The sequence below is a fragment of the Acomys minous genome (genome assembly GCF_964271855.1).
Source record: "Acomys minous genome assembly, chromosome: 16".
Classification (NCBI taxonomy): domain Eukaryota; kingdom Metazoa; phylum Chordata; class Mammalia; order Rodentia; family Muridae; genus Acomys; species Acomys minous.
The window spans coordinates 59005703-59024058 of NC_140498.1; the positions used below are offsets into that span (position 1 = coordinate 59005703).

At 43.8% G+C, this 18356-nt stretch overlaps 1 protein-coding gene across 6 annotated transcripts; it reads right to left on the minus strand.

Annotated features, from left to right (window-relative positions):
• Positions 1 to 381: 381 nt before the first annotated feature.
• Positions 382 to 17992, minus strand: ZNF655 (zinc finger protein 655). Of its 6 annotated transcripts, XR_014775431.1 has the most exons (7): positions 17842 to 17992; positions 15542 to 15704; positions 13093 to 13178; positions 12622 to 12748; positions 11341 to 11476; positions 4516 to 4620; positions 3894 to 4030 (listed from the first exon to the last, which is right to left on the minus strand). XR_014775431.1 is itself a non-coding variant. In XM_084761760.1 (6 exons), exons 2-6 carry the CDS (start codon positions 15675 to 15677, stop codon positions 2646 to 2648), a joined length of 1839 nt encoding a protein of 612 aa, XP_084617886.1. In that variant the 5' UTR covers positions 15678 to 15704; positions 17842 to 17990; the 3' UTR covers positions 382 to 2645. The 6 variants fall into 6 exon arrangements, 5 of the variants coding, with proteins under 5 accessions (XP_084617886.1, XP_084617887.1, XP_084617888.1 ...); XM_084761760.1 differs by lacking the exon at positions 11341 to 11476 and having other exon boundaries at positions 382 to 4030; positions 17842 to 17990; XM_084761761.1 differs by lacking the exons at positions 11341 to 11476; positions 17842 to 17992 and adding an exon at positions 16559 to 16750 and having other exon boundaries at positions 382 to 4030.
• Positions 17993 to 18356: the final 364 nt, after the last annotated feature.

Below are 18356 nucleotides of genomic sequence, written 5' to 3' on the forward strand. Positions count from 1 at the left end.
TTGTCTCAAAAAAGAGAGAGAGAGAAAAAAAGAGAAAGGAAAAAGAAAGAAAGGGAACCTCTCTTATGAGTCTCAACAGAGGAACTAGCTGCAGATAAAAAAGTTGGCAAATTGGGGCTTAGAGGTTAAGAGCACTGGCTGCTCTTCCAGAGGTCCTGAGTTCAATTCCCAGCAACCACACAGTGGCTCCCAACCATCTATAGCCTGATGCCCTCTTATGGCATGCAGGCGAACCTGCAGATAGAGCACATATATATATATATATATATATATATATATATATATATATATATATGAAACTTTTTTTTTTTTAAATGAATCCCAAGGTGCCCAGAGCTTCTGGCTGGGTCCTCCAGTCTTGGTTCAAAACAAGAGTCTAAGAGCATTGAACACACCTTTATTCAAGTAGAAGTATGAAAGCACGTTCCTAACCCAAATGCGTACATGTGATTTTTACAGATACTGCTTTTTAGGGATGAATCAATCCTCTGCCTCAGTCACCTGAGGTGACTATTGGTCTCCATAAGTAAGAGTATACATGTTTGATAGGGACAAAAAAAACCATGCATTTTTTCATTTGCTTTTACATTTAGATCAATTTGATATATTTCGATTTTCTTGCCCTGATGAGACACTATGCTTGCTGATGGCAAAGAAGTAAAATACAGTGGTGGGACTATCCTAGAGGTTAGCCACAAGGTTTACAGAGTGAGCGGTATATTTTATATATTGGTTGAGGATTCCTAGTGAACATTACATCTGAACTATGAAAGCCTCAACTGCTTGACTGACAACTAGAATTTTAAGTAATACTTTTCTTATTCACAAAATTTTATGAAATTTAAGAAAAAAACTTTGACACCATGTAAAGAATTATGAACTTTATCTATGTAGTATAGGCCAGAGGCCCTGAACTCAACACCTGTGATCACTTCTATAAATCAAAACAGGCATGATCTTTTATATGGCCTGTAGCTTGTGTTAAAATACAAAAATAAAGCCCAGGCACAGCAGCACATGCCTATAATCCCAGCTACTTGGGAGGCAGGAAAAGTGTGTGAACCCAGGAACTCAAGGCCAGCCTGGGCAACAAAGATGCATCTCAACACAAAAGTATGGCAATGCACAATTACGCACAAAGCCCTATGCTTCAAACTACCCTGGCTTGATGAAGGGACTGGAAGGCGTACAAATAAAGAAGCAACCCTAATGGTTAAGGTCTTACCAGGAACGGCCCTGCCACTCTCTTGAAATACTGTCTAGCATCACTAAGGAAAGCAACATTGTTACAGGAAGGCTGTATTTCCTTATTCTGATTTGTGTGTTCTTTGTTTACCTATCAAAAGCAGACCTGAGCACTGACCTTCAATATAGGCATATAAAAGAATTCTAAACATACGCATACATGCAAAGTAGGCACTGAATGAATGCAGATAGTCCAACAGGAGTCTTACTGGCTCCCTGATGTCATCTCTTTTAGAGGGCTGTGGATGCAAACAAGGCAGTTAAAAACTTGGACATCACTTACAAGTGTCTGGGTGCCTGCCACGAACTGAGAAGGACGGATTCCTCCAAACATAGATGGCTGATGTAGAAACACAACTCTTTAGAGAAAGTTCACCATAGGAAAGATGATCCCACAGCTGCTGTATCAGCTGGTGAGAAGCTTATTACCAGAACATCATTTAAAGATGCCTAAGAGAATGCAGAAATCAACAGGAAGCTAAGAGTGTGGCTATAGAAACAACAGCATGTGGGGACTTCAGAAAAGAATAGGCCTGATTCTCCTTTGGAGAGCACTCAGGCTAAGAACAGAGAAGGCCCACTGATAAACACTGGTACATTAACAGCATCCTAGGAAAACGTAAGAATCAATTTAAAAAAAAAACAACATTTTAATGTATAAGCCGAAATTAAAATATATTCACTTAAATGAGTTCCAAAAGTAAAATATTCGTACCTACTTAGAATACTTATTAAAGGATGCTGTGAGAAAATGACTGCATTCACCAATTATCTGCTGGATTCAGTTATTCTGCAGTAAAAAGACTAGGACTAAATAGGAATAATAGACATGGAAGTAACCATTTTCTTTCCAATATTCTTGATACTGAGTAAGGCTTGAAAATACAGTGGTTGTTTCTATCAGTCTCACCTGGTGCAGATGTTCTATCTTACCACTTACATCATATCCAGATTCACACCTGGTACAGATGGACCCCTGCTTACAGATTTGCCACATTCATGCACCCAAGTGATTTCTCGCATATAGATTCTTCTATGTGAGTGAACGCTGGGGTATGACTGAGTTTCCTCACATACACACCTCTTCTCACAGGCTTTATGCATGGCACAAATTTGACACTGAACAAACAAGGTAGTTGACTGATGGCTTTTTCACATTTGACAGTGGAATTTTACTCCAGTACAAATTCCCCAACTGTGACTATGAAAATAATCTGAAGAATGTACCACATTCTATATATCCTAGCACTGATTTACCGGAGCCAACGAAGAATTTAACAGCAAAAGAAGTTTCCCGATATTCACATTCAGTGGGTTTCTCTCTGGCACTCTGATGCTGAGCTATTGACTGAAAATGTTACCACATTCAGTACGTATATGACTCCTCCTGGCCTCAATTTTCACATATTGAATGAGGCCTGAACTTGACTAAACGTCTCCCCAAATTCACTGCATTCATAAGGTTTCTCTTTGGTATAGACCCTTTCGTGTTGGACAAGTTGTGCTCTTTGACTGAAGTTCTCTTCCCATGCATCACAACCAAAGACCCTCTCTCTAATGGGAACTTCCTGTTGCAGAGTAAGATCGGGATTGTGACTGAAACTTCCCTCATAATCATTGTATTCATATGATTTCTCTTTCCTGTGCATTTTGTGATGCTGAATAAGGCATGAGGTTTGGCTGAAAGCTTTCCCACACTCATTACATTCATGCAGTTTCTCTCCTGTGTGAATTCTTTGATGCTGAATAAGATGGGAATTCAACCTGAAGTCTTTCCCACACTCAGTACATGTGTAGGGCTTTTCTTGGAAACGAATTCCTTGCTGTTTGGCATAGGCCAGCCCACAGTCGTCATACTCATAGGGCTTCTCTTGATGATGGACCCTCTGATGTTCAACTAGGTATGAAGTATGGCAGAAGTCACTGCCACACACAGTACATTTACAGGCCATGTCCTTGTGAGTTCTCTGGTGCTGAGTAAGATGGACACTTCGACTGAAGACTCTTTCACAGCTCCCACACTTGTAAGACTTGGCTTTGGCATGAGCCTTCTTATGTTGAAGCACATCTGAGCTCTGGCTACAAGACTTATCAGGTACATCACAGGATTTTTCAGATGCTTCACATTTGTAGGATTTCTCTCTAGTATGTATTCTTTTATGTCGACTAAGACTTGAGCTCTGACTAAAAGATTTCTCACATTCCTTACATTTGTAAGGTTTCTCTCTTGTGTGGATTCTCTGATGTCTAGTAAGAGCTGAGGCCTGCTGAAAGCCTTTCCCACATGTATCACATTTATAGGATCTGTCAGTGGTAGACATGCTCTCCCATTTATTAAGGTGGGACAGGTCCATTAAGCTTCCTTTATAGTCATTACTCTGAAAGTTCTGTGTTAGATTTATGGGTTCTTGTTCACCAACAGATGGGTTCGGGTTGAAATTCACGTCGTACTTACTGTCATCAGTGGTCTGTATTCTAAGCACTCTCTGATCTGTATCAAGTGTGGAGTCTAGGCTGAAGCTTTTCTCAGGTTCACTGCTCTTCTCGCTGTTGAAGGTTTTCTTGCTGATTGTTATTTGTCTAAACTCTCTTTCCAGAAAGAGAAATTTTCTCAGGATCTCCTGGAGCCTTTCTAATCTGTCCTCAGACTTATACACCTCTTTGGTCTCAGGAACTTGGGTAATATCCTGTTTGAATTTCCCTACTCTCACTTTATATGAATGTACTTCTTCTGAAATTTTCCGCTTAGGGGTCAACAGCTTGTTTTCTTCTCTGGTCTCTCCATCTAATACAATATATAAATAGAAAATGCAAATGTAATCTGTACCTTGTGTTTAAAAAATAAATAAATAAAACCTGGAGGAAACTAATTATGTAGCATCCTCAAAGATAAGCAAGTTTTATTTACTTAAAAAAAAAAGCACAAAATTTCAACAGCAGATGTAAGGGCAAAACCAGCAGGAACAAGGTAGGGCAGAGATGGATCAAGGAGTGATAGAAACAGGCTACTTCAGAAAAATGAGACAATAGCCAGTAAGAGATTTCAAAGGAACAAACATAAGAAGGGGTTAAAATGTGCTATTACTTGAATTGGGACCTGGCATAACTTGTATAAAAGGAATTAAATACACTGTAGAGATAGGCAGGCCCTTTCTACTCCAGAACGGCACGTCTCTGGGTGTTCAGTATGAACTCAGCCAAAAGTTGGCTCAATACCTTGACTTCACTTCTCCACTGATTGATTATTCTCATAGACTCTGCCTTACTCACCTAAATAGTCATCTCTTATGACTTCTCTATTCTTAGTTTCCAGATCAAACACCTGTAGATCTTGTTCCTGGTGCGAGATCCCATCAGGCTTGGAAATTGGAAATCCTGTTCACAGAGAAGGAAATGGAATATGGCAATTTATCCCCAGATGCTATACTGCCCCTTTCTTTCTTAGTAAATACAAAAGATAAGTTCTGAGAAGGCATTTGTCAGGAGGACCTGGAGAATGAAGAGAACAAGGTCCTCTGAGGAGTTCAGTTTGTACTTTGGTAAATGGTGTGCTAAGGGGAGAGTTCATAACTTGGAAGAAGCAATTTTCATTTAAATATAATTCAGGGAATTCATGCATGGGTGCCCTGTCTTCACAGAACTTATCATTAGTATCCCTGTAGCCTAGGGCACAATGTTGGCATTAGACCTGGTCTACAAGCACCAAGTGGTATCCTAAAAACGTACTCCAAACATCTGATATACAGTAAGTTACCAGCAAATCAGTAATAAATGAATAAGTTTAGCAAAAAACGTTAAGACGTTAAGACATACGAGTTTAATAAAGATCAGCAAAACAGGAATTATTTGGTTCTTCTGTAAGGTAAAGTAATGGCTGAAACAATTTACAATAGAATTACAACTAATAAGATGGTTTTATTTATTTATATATATATTTTTTTATTTTTTTATTTATTTTTGGTTTTTCGAGACAGGGTCTCTCTGTGTAGCCTTGGCTGTCCTAGACTCACTTTGTAGACCAGGCCGACCTCGAACTCACAGCGATCCGCCTGCCTCTGCCTCCCAAGTGCTGGGATTAAAGGCATGCGCCACCACTGCCTGGCTTGCTTGCTTGCTTGCTTATTTATTTATTTGTTTGTTTATTTATGTGTTTTTGGTTTTTCGAGACAGGGTTTCTCTGTGTAGCCTTGGCTGTCCTGGACTTGCTTTGTAGACCAGGTTGGCCTCAAAGCGGCCCCTGCCCCTGCCTCCCGAGTGCTGGGATTAAAGGAGTGTGCCACCACGCCTGGCAGTAAGAAGATTTTAAAATCCCCAACATATCACTACAAGGAATTGACAGATGGCTCAGTAATTAGAAACATTTAACTGCTCTTGCAGGAGTAAGCCTGGTTTCTATAATCCATAGTGCAGCTCTCATATGGCTCAGCAGTTAAGAGCGCATACTGCATTTACAGAGGACCTGAGTTGGATTCCCAGCACCTATGCTGGGCTGCTTACAATTGCCTATAAATCCAGCTCCAGCAAATCAGATGTCTCTTCTGGACTCTAAGGGCACCTATGTTCACACCTGCTGTACACACATACAGACACACACAAGCAAAGTCCTTAAAAGGAAAATTTAGTCAGGTGGTGGTGGTGGTGGTAAGAATCCTAATGCTCTAGGGAGGCAGAGGCAGGAGGACCCTGTGAGTTCAAGGCCAAAGTGGTCTACAGAGCAGACAACCAGGGCTACATAGAGAAACTCTGTCTCAACAAAACAAACAGAAAAGAAATCAAGTTGGAAACTTCATTCTGCTGGCTAGCTTTGATAATACCAGAAGGCGTGGGCTATGCAGGATATCGGGCAGGAGACATCAATGGCCTTATCCACCATGAACCCTTCAAGCTACACACAATATCTCCTTGCTAGGCAAGGTATGCCCAACAAATACAATACTGTTGTAACCTTTATGGAGATAACCAAGCACTTCCTGATTGGATTTGAGGTCTATTCGAAAGCACAGAATGTGTGTGCCTTACACTGTAAACCTGGTCAGAAGCTCACAGTTGAGTAGATTATAGGTCCTACTTCTTTTTTGATAAAAGGTCATGGCGTCGAGCTATCGTCTAATCAGTGCTGCTGACAGCTGTGGTTAGAGAAGATTCTGTATGCAGAACCTTTTATAGGGCAATGGTTAATGCAGAACATGGCATAGATACATGCAACAAAACAGACATAAAATGAGCTAATCTAAAAAAACATAAAAACAAAAAAATTTTAAGGGCATATGGCCTAGAAAATATGAACCTTGGGAGAACAAGTAAGAACTAGAAAGATCTGAACAGTCTGCACTAACAGAGCTGAATGCTGGGTGATGGTGGTGCATGCCTTAAATCCTAGCACTCGGGAGGCAGAGGCAGGTGGATCACTGTAGTTCGAGGCCAGCCTGGCCTACAAAGCCAGTGCAGGACAACCAAGGCTACACAGAGAAACCCTGTCTCGAAAAAACAAAAAAACAAAAAAACAAAAAAAAGACTTGAGTTGAGAACAAGTAACTTTTGAGTGCTCAGCCCTAAAGATAACACATCTGTATCATCCCTTCCAAGACTTAAGGAACATTACAGAAAGGGGGAGGAGGTAGAGTGCTGTGAAACAAAGGTTGTTTGCTTTCATGAGCTCACAGTACCAGTGGTTGGTTTCCTGCACTAGACTGGGCTTATCTACCTTCCAATATGGATAACAAAGGGATTCAGAACGCCCCACCTCTCCCTGGCTCAGCAGCACTCAACTCCCAGGCACCCACATGGGGGCCGGCTCACAACTGTAACTCCAGTTCCAGGGGATCTGACATCCTCACAGATAAATGCTGGCAAAACACCAATGAACATAAAACAAAAATACATCTTTAAAAACAAAACAAAACAAAAAATTGGTCTCGGGCATTATTACCACTAATAATGATCACTGATAGCCAGAACCATGAATCTTGTATCCTGCACTTCTTTTTTTTTTTTTAATGTATTTATTTATTATGTATACAGTGTTCTGCCTGCATGTATGCCTGCATGACAGAAGAGGGCACCAGATCATATTATATATGGTTGTGAGCCACCATGTGGTTGCTGGGAATTGAACTCAGGACCTTTGGAAGAAGAGTCAATGCTCTTAGCCTCTGAGCCATCTCTCCAGCCCCGCATCCTGCACTTCTTAATAGTATACTTAAAAACAGCTTATAGAAAAAGTGGGGTCAGGTGTAATGGCGCACGCCTTTAATCCCAGCACTCAGGAGGCAGAGGCACACAGATCACTGTGAATTCGAGGCCAGCCTGGTCTACAAAGTGAGTCCAGGACAGCCAAGGCTACACACAGAAACCCTGTCTCGAGAAAAAAATAAATAAATAAACAAAACAACTTATAGAGTACCAACTTTGCACCCAAATGTCAATGTAGTAAGAGCTACTCAATTTTATAAAAAGAGCATTTGGGGACTAGAGAGATCGATCAGATGTTAAGAGCCCTTGTTGCTCTTGGAGAGGATCCCAGTTTGATTGCCAGTACCCATGATGGACCACAACTATCCTTGACTCCAGTTTCAGAGTATTCAATGCCCTCTTCCTACCCACACGAGCTTCTAGCATGAACAAGGAACACATACACGCAAGCAAAACAGACAAAATAAAATGTCTTAATCCCAAACAACCAGTTTTTCAAGAGCTTTTGGCCTAAAAAATATGAACTGTGGGAGAATATGTGAGAACTAATGAGATCTGAACAGAGGCATGGATGGCATTCACTGCTTCTGATTTGTACTTGGGGGTTTAAAGTAGCCAATTACCTTCTGGACACCTAACTAGGGTCTTTCCTGTCAGATGAAAATACTGCTAGCGACATTAGAAAAGCTGCCTTTATGATCTTAGTGGCACATGCCTTTCATCCCAGCACATGGGAAGGTAGAGACAGGTGGATCTCTGTAAATTCCAGGCTACCCTGGTTTACAAAGCGAGTTGGACAGCCCAGGCTAAAGAGAAATACTGCCTTGTAAAAGAAAAGGAAAGCTGCCTCTACACACTTTACATTCCTGGCTTGACAAAATAATAATAGTCATATAGTGTAACTATGTGACTTGAGGCTGGACTGTGGTGACACATGCCTTTTATCCCAGGCAGGTAAAGCCCTGTAGATTTGAGGCCAGCCTGGTTTACATAGTGAGTCAGAGGACAGCCAAGGCTACAGAGACCAATGCCTGGGGGGGAAAAAAACAAAACAAAACAAAAACAAGAAAAAAGAAAAAAAAAAGAAAGAAAGAGAGAACGCTAGGTGTGGTGTTATAGAACATCCATTTGTTTTGTTTTGTTGCTTTAGAGACGAGGTCTCACTGTGTAGCTCTGACCTTACCCTCAGAGAGATATGTCTGCCTCTAGTTCCCAAGCACTAGGATTAAATCTGCCCACCAGCATACCTGGCCCAGTCCATGCCTTTAATCCTAGTATGCAGGAGTCAGACTGTCTTTTCTCTAGAGGACTGGCTGGCTGTTCTACAGAGTTCCAGAATTCCTGGCTTAAAAAAAGCAAAACAAAGCCGCACACCTTTAATCCCAGCACTTGGGAGGCAGAGGCAGGCAGATCACTGGAGTTCTGAGGCTGGCCTGAACTACAAAGCGAGCCCAGGACAGCCAAAGCTAACAGAGAGACCCTGACTAGAAAAACAAAAACAAAAACAAAAAACAAAACAAAACAAACGTCAAGTGGCAGGTGGATCTCTGAGTTCAGGTCAGCTTCATCTACAAAGCAAGTCCACAGCCAGGACTCTGTTACACAGAGAAAGCCTGTCTCAAAAAAACCAAACAAACAAATAAAAAAAACAAAGCAAGAAACACACACACACACACACTTTTAATGTCATATATGATCAGACCTATTGTGCCAAAGGCACAAAATGCTAAGGAGACAAGTGTTTCAGGGACAGAGCCAGGTCCCAAGCCTAACTTTCCAGAGCCCCAATTTCTTCAGAAGTATTAATTAATACTCCATGGCCAGTGAGATGGCTTAGTAAAGGTGCTTGTCAACAAGCCTAATAACCTGCAATCAACTCCCTATCACCCACGTAACACAAGGAGAGAACCAACTGGAAAGTTGTCCTCTGACCTTAAGATGCAAGCTGTGGCATGCACTAAATTAAAAAATAAACATAACTTTTTAAAGAATTTTGCTTTGTTGTTTGCTTTTGAAACAAGGTTTTTCTGTGTAGCCCTGGCTGTCCCGGAACTCATTCTATATAGACCAGAATGGCCTCAAACTCACGATCTGTCTGCTTCTGCCTCCCCAGTGCTGGATTAAAGGCTTTAAAAGAAGCTTGTTAGCAGAGTGCAGTGGCACACGCCTTTAGGTGGATCTATGTCAATTCAAGGCCAGCCTGGTCTACAAAGTGAGTCCAGGACAGCCAAGGCTACAGAGAAACCTGCTTTTGAAAAACAAACAAACAAAAAAGCATTTAAAAGAGTAATGTTGCTGGGTGTGGTGGTACATGCCTTTAACCCCAGCCCTCAGGAGGGAGGCAGAAGCAGGCGGATTGCTGTGGGTTCGAGGCCAGCCTGGTCTACAGAGTCTAGGACAGCCAAGATAACACAGAGATATCTTGTCTCGAAAAACAAAACAACCCAAAAATCCTCACAAAAAAAAATAATTTTTTAAAAGAGAGTAATATCCTCTGCTCACTATTGAGTTATAGCAAAGATTAAATGACATATATATGTATCATGTAATATCATATATATCATGTGGTATTAATATTGTGTATGTATCATATATATTATGTAGTACAAACAGTAAATAGCCACACACTAAGAAACATTCTATGCAAATTACTGTTGCTTCTGAAACATCAAGCATGTCTTAAACTAAGTAACTTATTTATTTACTGCTTTCTAGAGCAAACACTCAAGGGACTAACCTGGTATCTGCGACAAATACAGCCATGGGAAAAAACATGAACTAGAAAGGGGGGCTAAGCCATGGACTGAATTATAAAGTACCCCCCCCCCAGACAGTTTCTCTGTGTAGCCCAGGCCATCCTGAACTCCTTTGTAGACCAGGCTGGACTCGCACTCTCAGATCTGCCAGCCTCTGCCTCCCCAGTGCTGGGATTAGACGTGTGCACCTGGCTATAAAATTCTTACGTCATAACCTCAACACAAGGTAAAAGTAGTAAATGTGTATGTAACCTTACATTTCAAAGGAAGTATGCTGGACACACAAAGATAAATTAATTCCCAAAGATGTTAAAATACTTGCTATGGATATGCTGGCTTGGTTACAAAGGCAAGCTGGGTAGGACAGAAGTGCTTTTTGTAGTGTGTGCCCTCTGTGTGTGTGCTGAGATGACAAATGACAAGACGAAGTTCCACCTGGTGGCATATGAGACTATACTATAAACTTGTCTTAAACTGCTACAGAATTTCTTTACTACAAAAAGTACACAAGTTAACTGTTGGAAATTCTGTATTAGATAAAAGTAACAGTAGTTTACAATTATGTATAGATCATTTTACAATTTACAACGTTTTTAAGAATACAAGCATTTTGATGCCCTGGACTATTTAATTTTTGTGCCTCCCACTTCCCCCATCAAGGACAACATTAACACTTACTTAGGAAAGGTAGTATCAATACATCCGTTGGTACAGTACCACAAAGAATCAGGGGCAAGAAAACAACTTTAAAGAAAATGGTATTGAACACGAGCAAAGTGTGGAGGTCACACTTTGAGTAAGGCAAAAGAGTGGACAGGCTATACTTAGTACTAGAAAGAGCACACAACATGTGTTCCCCACTCTAAAATAACAGAAAAAGATGGTCACTGAAGAGACAGGGTTAGCTCTGTGGCTTCTCACAAGTCTGGCCACCAAGTGGTTCATGAATGAACTGAGTTCCAAGTGCATGTGGTTTTAAAGAAGGCTTCCATATTAGAGATTCACCAAAGATCATTTGAGGAGCAGCAACTTAACACAGTGGTGGCATCCCATGGAACATATACTGCATCAACCAAGTTTAATATCTTACAATCTTGGAAAAGGAGTTTCCGTGCCAGGACGAGTACTACCGATGGAAAGCCGATACCTGGGCCATCGCTTGGTGATTCCTGCCGTAAGGACTGCAAGTGTTTCTCCAGAGAAAGCACTTGCCTGGGTATGACTCAAGGCCGGGCAGGAATTCACACAATGAATCCGGCTGGTGGGAAGGCGGAGAAGTATGCCTATAAAGATCAAAGAGCCAGGAATGGAAAACACACTGAAAACCTTCCCAGTGAGGGGAAGTCCCACTGCCTCCCCACAGGTAAGAAAAATTTCTTAAACCCAGCGTGTAAGCAAGAAGGCTTAAAAAAAAATAATAATAAATAAATAAATAATTTAAAGCCCTACATGCCACCACAAATAAAAAATAGGCAGAGGAAGTTTAGTTATAGACATAAATGCACAAAGAGTATATGCAAGATGAAAGACAGGCCAACAAACAAACAAACAAAAAAACCCACAAAGGGGGTTAGGGGAGAGAAAAACAAAGTTCACCTTAAGGACAGTGCCAAGAATCCTATCCCTTCCCTGCCCATCTCAGGGATATTTCTCAATAGCACTATGAGTTGCCTAATCCCAGGTATCCTTAAAACAACATGATTTAAGAATTTAGCTCACCCAGTATGGGCCATCTTGAGCCTTCTGCTGCTGGGGTATAGTTACCTAGGATTACCATCTAGGTGGTGTAATGTGTGGTACCCCACAGAGTCACACCTTTAAAGTCTCTCAAACCAGCCTGTTAGGAGGTGAGTTTAAGGACATTAAAAAAGTGAGAGACTATTGAGATTTTAGCCTTTCTTTTAAATATATGTTTCTTTAATGGGGAAATTTCAGACACAGGGCAGAAAAGAATCAGAACAGAGCCCAGCGAGAGGATGGGGAGATCCTTAAGACTCTATTAAGTTGGGTGATGTAGTGCACACCTTTATTCCCAGCAACAAGGAATGCAGAGGCTGTTGGATCAAATAGACCAGCCTGGTCTAAACAGAGAAACCCTGTCTCAAAAAGCCATTAAAAAACAAACAAAACCCCCTGCTATTTTTAAAAAGAGATTAAGGAAAAGAAAAGGGAGAACTTAGCCAAAACACAACCAAGTTTCTCTTTGCTAACAGGAAACAGATGCCCCACAAAAGCAAGGAACACAACTAGGGATAAGGAGCAGGTCTCCTCCTGACAACCCAAAGTAACCCTAACCCTCCCAGAGGAGAGGGCCTTAAAGATGGAGAGCGGAGGTTTAAGACCTGACACCTGAGCATCCTCTACTCACCGCCTCAAAGATCTCACACCTGCTCAGAAAATAGGTAGGTTGAGCAACAGAGGTCCTCACCCAGCGACACCACGTTTCCGTAATTCTCTAGCGTCACTTCTCTGTAGAGCTCCCTCTGAACAGGGTCCAGGCATCCCCATTCCTCTCGTGTAAGATGCACAGCCACATCCTCGAATGTCACAAACTCCTGAAATAACAATTCTGGCTGCTCTCAGGAACGGGCTACTATGGCACATGGTCAGAGAATGAGGAACACGACAAGGAGGGCATCTAATGGCTATTTATGGTGGGGAGGAGGGAGAATAGACTAGAACACAGAGAATAAACCCTGTAAGTGCCCATTATAGTACCACAGACAAAGGCGGTGGTGGTGAGATGGGAAAATTGTGTTAAATCCAGGTCTCTGAAGAGGCTCTGTTCCCAAACTGCTACTAAAAGGATTCCAGGCAAGGTTTAACAAATGGGATGAGAGAGAGGTCACACTCAAGCAACAGGAAATCCTAAGGAAAAGCAGAGGGTCCCTCAGCTCACCTGGTACCTGGCTGTCAGGAGCGCAGCTGCCTGGTCTCCTGGGCTTCCCTCATGGGGAAGAGCAGGCACCTGGGGAACAGGTAGAACTGAGGGAGGAGAAAGGAGCCAAGAGTGAGAGCAGCCCTTCCACAGACAGGGCTCCTTTTTCAGAAGACACTTCTCCTGCCCAAGATATGTGTACAGCATCCTCCTTCACATCAGCATTCTAATAAAGCCAACCAACATTACCAGGTTTCAGGTGTGTCCACTCTTCCTTGGTAGTTGGTCCTACTGATAAGTATTCAGGACTGTAATATGGATTTTACTAGCAATCTCACTTTATCCTCATGACATAGCATTCTTCCTATGGAAGGTTAAGCATTATACCTATTGTTGTGATGAGCAAAGCAAAGCATAACGACAGGCAGCGCTTCCTGGACAGCCTGGGCTACAGACTGAAAAATGTAGTCTCAAAAACCAGAAGCAGAGCCGGGCATGGTGGCGCATGCCTTTAATCCCAGCACTCCGGAGGCAGAGGCAAGTGGATCCCTGAGTTCGAGGCCAGCCTGGTCTACAAAGGGAGTCCAGGACAGCCAAGGATACACAGAGAAACCCTGTCTGGAAAAACCAAAGAGAGAGAGAGAGAGAGAGAGAGAGAGAGAGAGAGAGAGAGAGAGAGAGAGAGAGCGCGCGAGCGCGCTAGGAGTGGTGGCACACACCTTTAATCCCAGCACTTGGGAGGCAGAGGCAGGGGCAGGTGGATCACTGTGAGTTTGAGGCCAGCCTGGTCTACAAAGCAAGTCCAGGACAGGCAGGGCTGTTACACAGAGAACTGTCTCAAGCAACAAAACAAAACAAAGAAAAAGACTGAATCTATAATTCAGTTGGTGGAATGCATGATACCCTGGGTTTGACCCCCAGCACCATACACTTGGGTGTGGTGTCACACAACTGTAATCTCTGCACCTGGAAGGTGGATGAAAAGGATCAGAAGTTCAAAGTCATCAAGGCACAGCATGTCCAATGCCAACCTGCACTACTTTAAAACTGTCTCAGAAAGAGTTGAAGGTGGGCTGGAGATAAGACTCAGTGGTTAAGAGCAAACTGCTCTTCCAGAGGACCCAGAGTCAATTCCCAACACTCACATGGCAACTCACAGCTGTCTGTAACTCCAAGACTTGACACGTTCACACAGACATACATGCAGGCAAAACACCAATGCACAGAAAATAAAAATAATTAAAAAAAAAAAATTGAAGGGGTCTAGTGTGTTGGTGCAAGCCTTTAATCACAGCACCCAAGAGGCCGAAGCAAGTGGATCTCTCTGAGTTCAAGGCCAGACTGACCTACATAGTGAGTTCCAGTACAGCCAAGTCTATGCAGTGATCTAAAACAACAACAAAAATGTTCAAGAACTTGGAAGCGATTTATCTAGGGCCATGGTTTTTAGACAAACTTCTGAAATTTTCCCGACACTGTTTTTTGTTGTTGTTGTTTTAATATATAACATTTTTTTTGGTGTTTTGCCTACATGTAGGGTGCTGGAGTTACAGACAGTTATGAGCTGCATGTGGGTGCTAGGACTTGAACCCAGGCCCTCTCGAAGAGCAGATGCTCTTACCTGCTGAACCATCTCTTCAGCCTGACACCATTCTGCCTTTACTTTGTTATTGGGCACTATCTCTGCACCCACTGTGTGAGGCTTCCACGAACAAAAACAGCCATGTAGCCTCACAATCCTTCGCACCCCCTCCACACAATGGCACACCCCCTGTGCTGCTGACACACATGTCACCTCAGGCACGAGAGCTGGTCACAGAAATCTACTTAGTCCTTCCATAACCCAGCCAGCAGCAAGAATGAAAGCTGGGAGGAGAGACAAGAGTCATTGAAACTGTGGGCTGGATATTACTAGGCAAGTCAGGCTGCAAAGCAAGACCTTGTTTTTTTTTTTTTTTTTAAAGAAAACAAATCTAATATATGTATATGAATGTATAGTTAATAGAGCAAGAAATTAAATGCTTGCTTTCTTGACCAAAATTAAATTATCCACAAACACTGCAGCTGCAACAGAATGGCAGGTAGCAAAGCACACTAAATCACCAAAAAAGACACAGGGTAAAGGGAACAGAGGGCAAGGAAAGGTTTTTCAGAGTCTATGAGGAAGTAAAGGGGAGGTAAAGCTACTGAGACATGGTAAAAACAGCCTGTATGACAATCATTTGGGATGTGGAAACAGGAGTCTGCCCACACACTCTGAAGGACAGCCGGCAAGAGCAGGATGGGCTGCCTACTAAAGCAAGCCTAGAATCCTGACAGAGGGGCTGCAAGCAGGAAGAACCGCAGCTGCCCCTCCTGTCTTCTTTCTCTAAGAACCATCTTCTTACTCAATTCCCTGCCTTTCTCATACCAGGCCGAGAGTCCCTTAATACCCCCATTCTCCAGGAAAGAAGTGTGACCCCCGCCTTACCCCCAGTGAATCCCTGCTCCATTTCCATGTCCTGCAGAAACTGAAGCTCTGGGGAAAGACATTCAGACTGGCTCTCCAAAGACTGAAACTGGACCCTTGGTGACTCTGCTGCTTCCTGGGATGCTATGTCCTCCATCCCTGTTCAGGGGGACAATGACCATCACTGCAGGATAAAATTGGAGAAATCATTTAGTAAGTTGTAATGTCCCAAAAGTTCACATTCTAAGGACTTAGCAAACTATTTTACTTCTTAAAAATTAGTTAAGCCGGCAGTGGTGCTGCACGCCTTTAATCTCAGCACGTGGGAGGCAGAGGCAGGTGGATCGCTTTAAGTTCGAGGCCAGCCTGGTCTACAAATCGAGACCAGGACAGCCAAGGCTATACAGAGAAACCGCCTCAGAAAAAAAAATTAAAATAAAAGTTAGTTACAAATTATTTTTCCCCAAGACAATGTTTCTCTGTGTAACATAGCCCTGGCTGTCCTGGACTCACTTATAGACTAGGCTGCCTCAAACTCAGAGATCCACCTGCCTCTGCCTTTTGAGTGCTTGGATCAAAGGTGAGTGCCACCACATCCAGCTAAAAATAAATAAAAAGGGTCAGGAGGTGGTAACAAAGGCCTTTAATTCCAGCACTTGTGAAGCAGAGGTAAAGGCAAGTAGACCTCTGAGTTCAAAGCCAGCCTGATCTAAAGAACAAGTTCCAGAACCCCAGAGATGCACAAGGAAACCCTGTCTGAACTGACCTGTCCCCCACCTCCCAGTAGTCCTCACTTCCAGTTATCACTGTCCACAGAGCTGCGACAGTCTCCAAATGCAATTCATTAAACTGGTAATTTAGTAATTCAGACCCAAAAATGAAGAGTGTTCATTAACAGCTACTAAAATTAACAACAAAAAGAAACGCACGGGAGGTGGAGCTATATAAAGCTCAAGGTAGAGTATTTTCTAGTGTGCACAAGGCCCTGCCTTTAATCTGTAGCACCTTCTCCTTTCACAAGAAACAAAAGATTGGTACCATTCAGTTTCAAAACTTAAAATCCAAATAGGATGCTATAAGAATTCGATACTATTGGGTGGTGGCGCATGCCTGTGATCCCAGCACCGCAGAGGTGGAGGCAGATCTCTGTGAGTTCCAGGGCAGCCTGGTCTACAAAGCTTCCAGGACAGCCACGGCTAGAATGAGAAACCCTGTCTGGAAAAACCTAAAAAAAGAAAGAGAAGTCGATATTATTCAGGCTCTACTGTAAATCCACAATCTGTGGCATTAAAAAAAAATATATATATATATATATATATATGTCGCAGCCAGGCGTGGTGGCGCCCGCCTTTAATCCCAGCACTGGGGGAAGGCAGAGGCAGGCGGATCACTGTTGAGTTCGAGGCCAGCCTGGCCTACAAAGCGAGTCCTTAGGACAGCTTTGGCTACACAGAGAAATCCTGTCTCGAAAACCAAAAAGAAAGAAAGAAATATCGCTGGGGCTGTAATCCCTGAACATGGGAGATGTTATCAGGTTCAGGAATTCAAGGTTAGCCTCAAAACTGTCTGGGGAAAAAAAACAAACAAACAAAAACAGTAGCTAGCACTATACATATATGTATATATACGTATATATACACACACATATGTATACACACGTATACATATATATATATATATACATATATACATACGTATATATATATAATTCAACACAGTACTATAGCATAGGGTAAATCTTTTCAAAGGGCGTAGTAAGTAGTCGTAAGTATTTAGAGGCTCAAGTTGAGGCCCGGAGAAGCATGCCTGTTAAGAGTACTCATTGTTTTTCTCAAAAGCAGGCCCCTTAGGAATTGTGTGGTAACCGGTCAGGCAGCTGTGCATTGCTCAAGCGGCCCGATGAATAATAGTAACAGCGCTCGCTTTGGAGACGGGCCCTTAGGGCAGGCTGGGCGACCGCCGGCGCGCAGCACGAGGACGGCTGCGATGCTGTCCTTCAGACCCAAGGACGGCCCGGGGCTGCTCCGTCCACAGGCCTGCTTCCCCCCGCCCCCACGTCCCCCAGAGGGCGAGACGGGCCACACGGACCCAGCCGCCACCGGGGCCCGGCCGCTGGGCTCGCTGGGGGCGCGGGGCGACCCCGACTCCCGGGGCTTCGCGACCGATCCGGGCTGACGAGGGGGAGAAAACAGGGCCGCGCGCGAGCCCTGCCTCCCGCGAGCTCGGGCTCCCGGGAACAGCCGCCTTCGGGCGGAACGCGGCGTCTCTTTCCCCACCCCCGTCACCCCGCGTGTCCGTTCCCACGGCTCCCGGGGACTCACCAGGCGGAGAGGCGGGCCTTAGGGACCGTCCCGTCACGGAGACTCTCCTCACTGAGGCGCGCCAGCCTTTCCGGGGCCACTCTCCTCTGCCCGAGGGCTGGCTCTTGCGTCACTTCCGGCGACGGAAGTCCACCGGGAGGGCGGTCCTGGTGAGATTCCCGGATGAGGACTAGGGAGGAGAGAGTCCGGGAGGAGGGTTCAGCGCCGAGCCACGGGAAGAGGAGCCCGAGCTCGGTAGACAGCCGGGTTCCTGTTTTGCTGGGCTTTTGCGAGGCCTCGTGAGGTCTCACGGCCCTCCATGCTGATTGGCTGCATCTCACACGGAAGGCTACAGGTATCGGAAGAGATCCCCCTGCCCCTGGCCACAGGGAGCGTGCGCAAGCAAGCATTCCCAAGCGTAATTGGGACAACACTAACGCCCCCTCCTTGAGCCCTCATAGCCATGTGACCAATACTGGTGTGGGCAGGCCTTATTTCTTCTAGGAAGCGCCTGACCCCAAGTTGCCCACCGAAGG

Coding starts and splice junctions, on each gene's coding strand:
- ZNF655 (XM_084761760.1), bottom strand. CDS start 15,677: ATGGAGGACATAGCATCCCAGGAAGCAGCAGAGTCACCAAGGGTCCAG. Junction 13,179..15,541: donor GGAGCAGGGATTCACTGGGG/GTAAGGCGGGGG, acceptor CTCCTCCCTCAG/TTCTACCTGTTCCCCAGGTG. Junction 4,031..4,515: donor CATAAGAGATGACTATTTAG/GTGAGTAAGGCA, acceptor ATATTGTATTAG/ATGGAGAGACCAGAGAAGAA.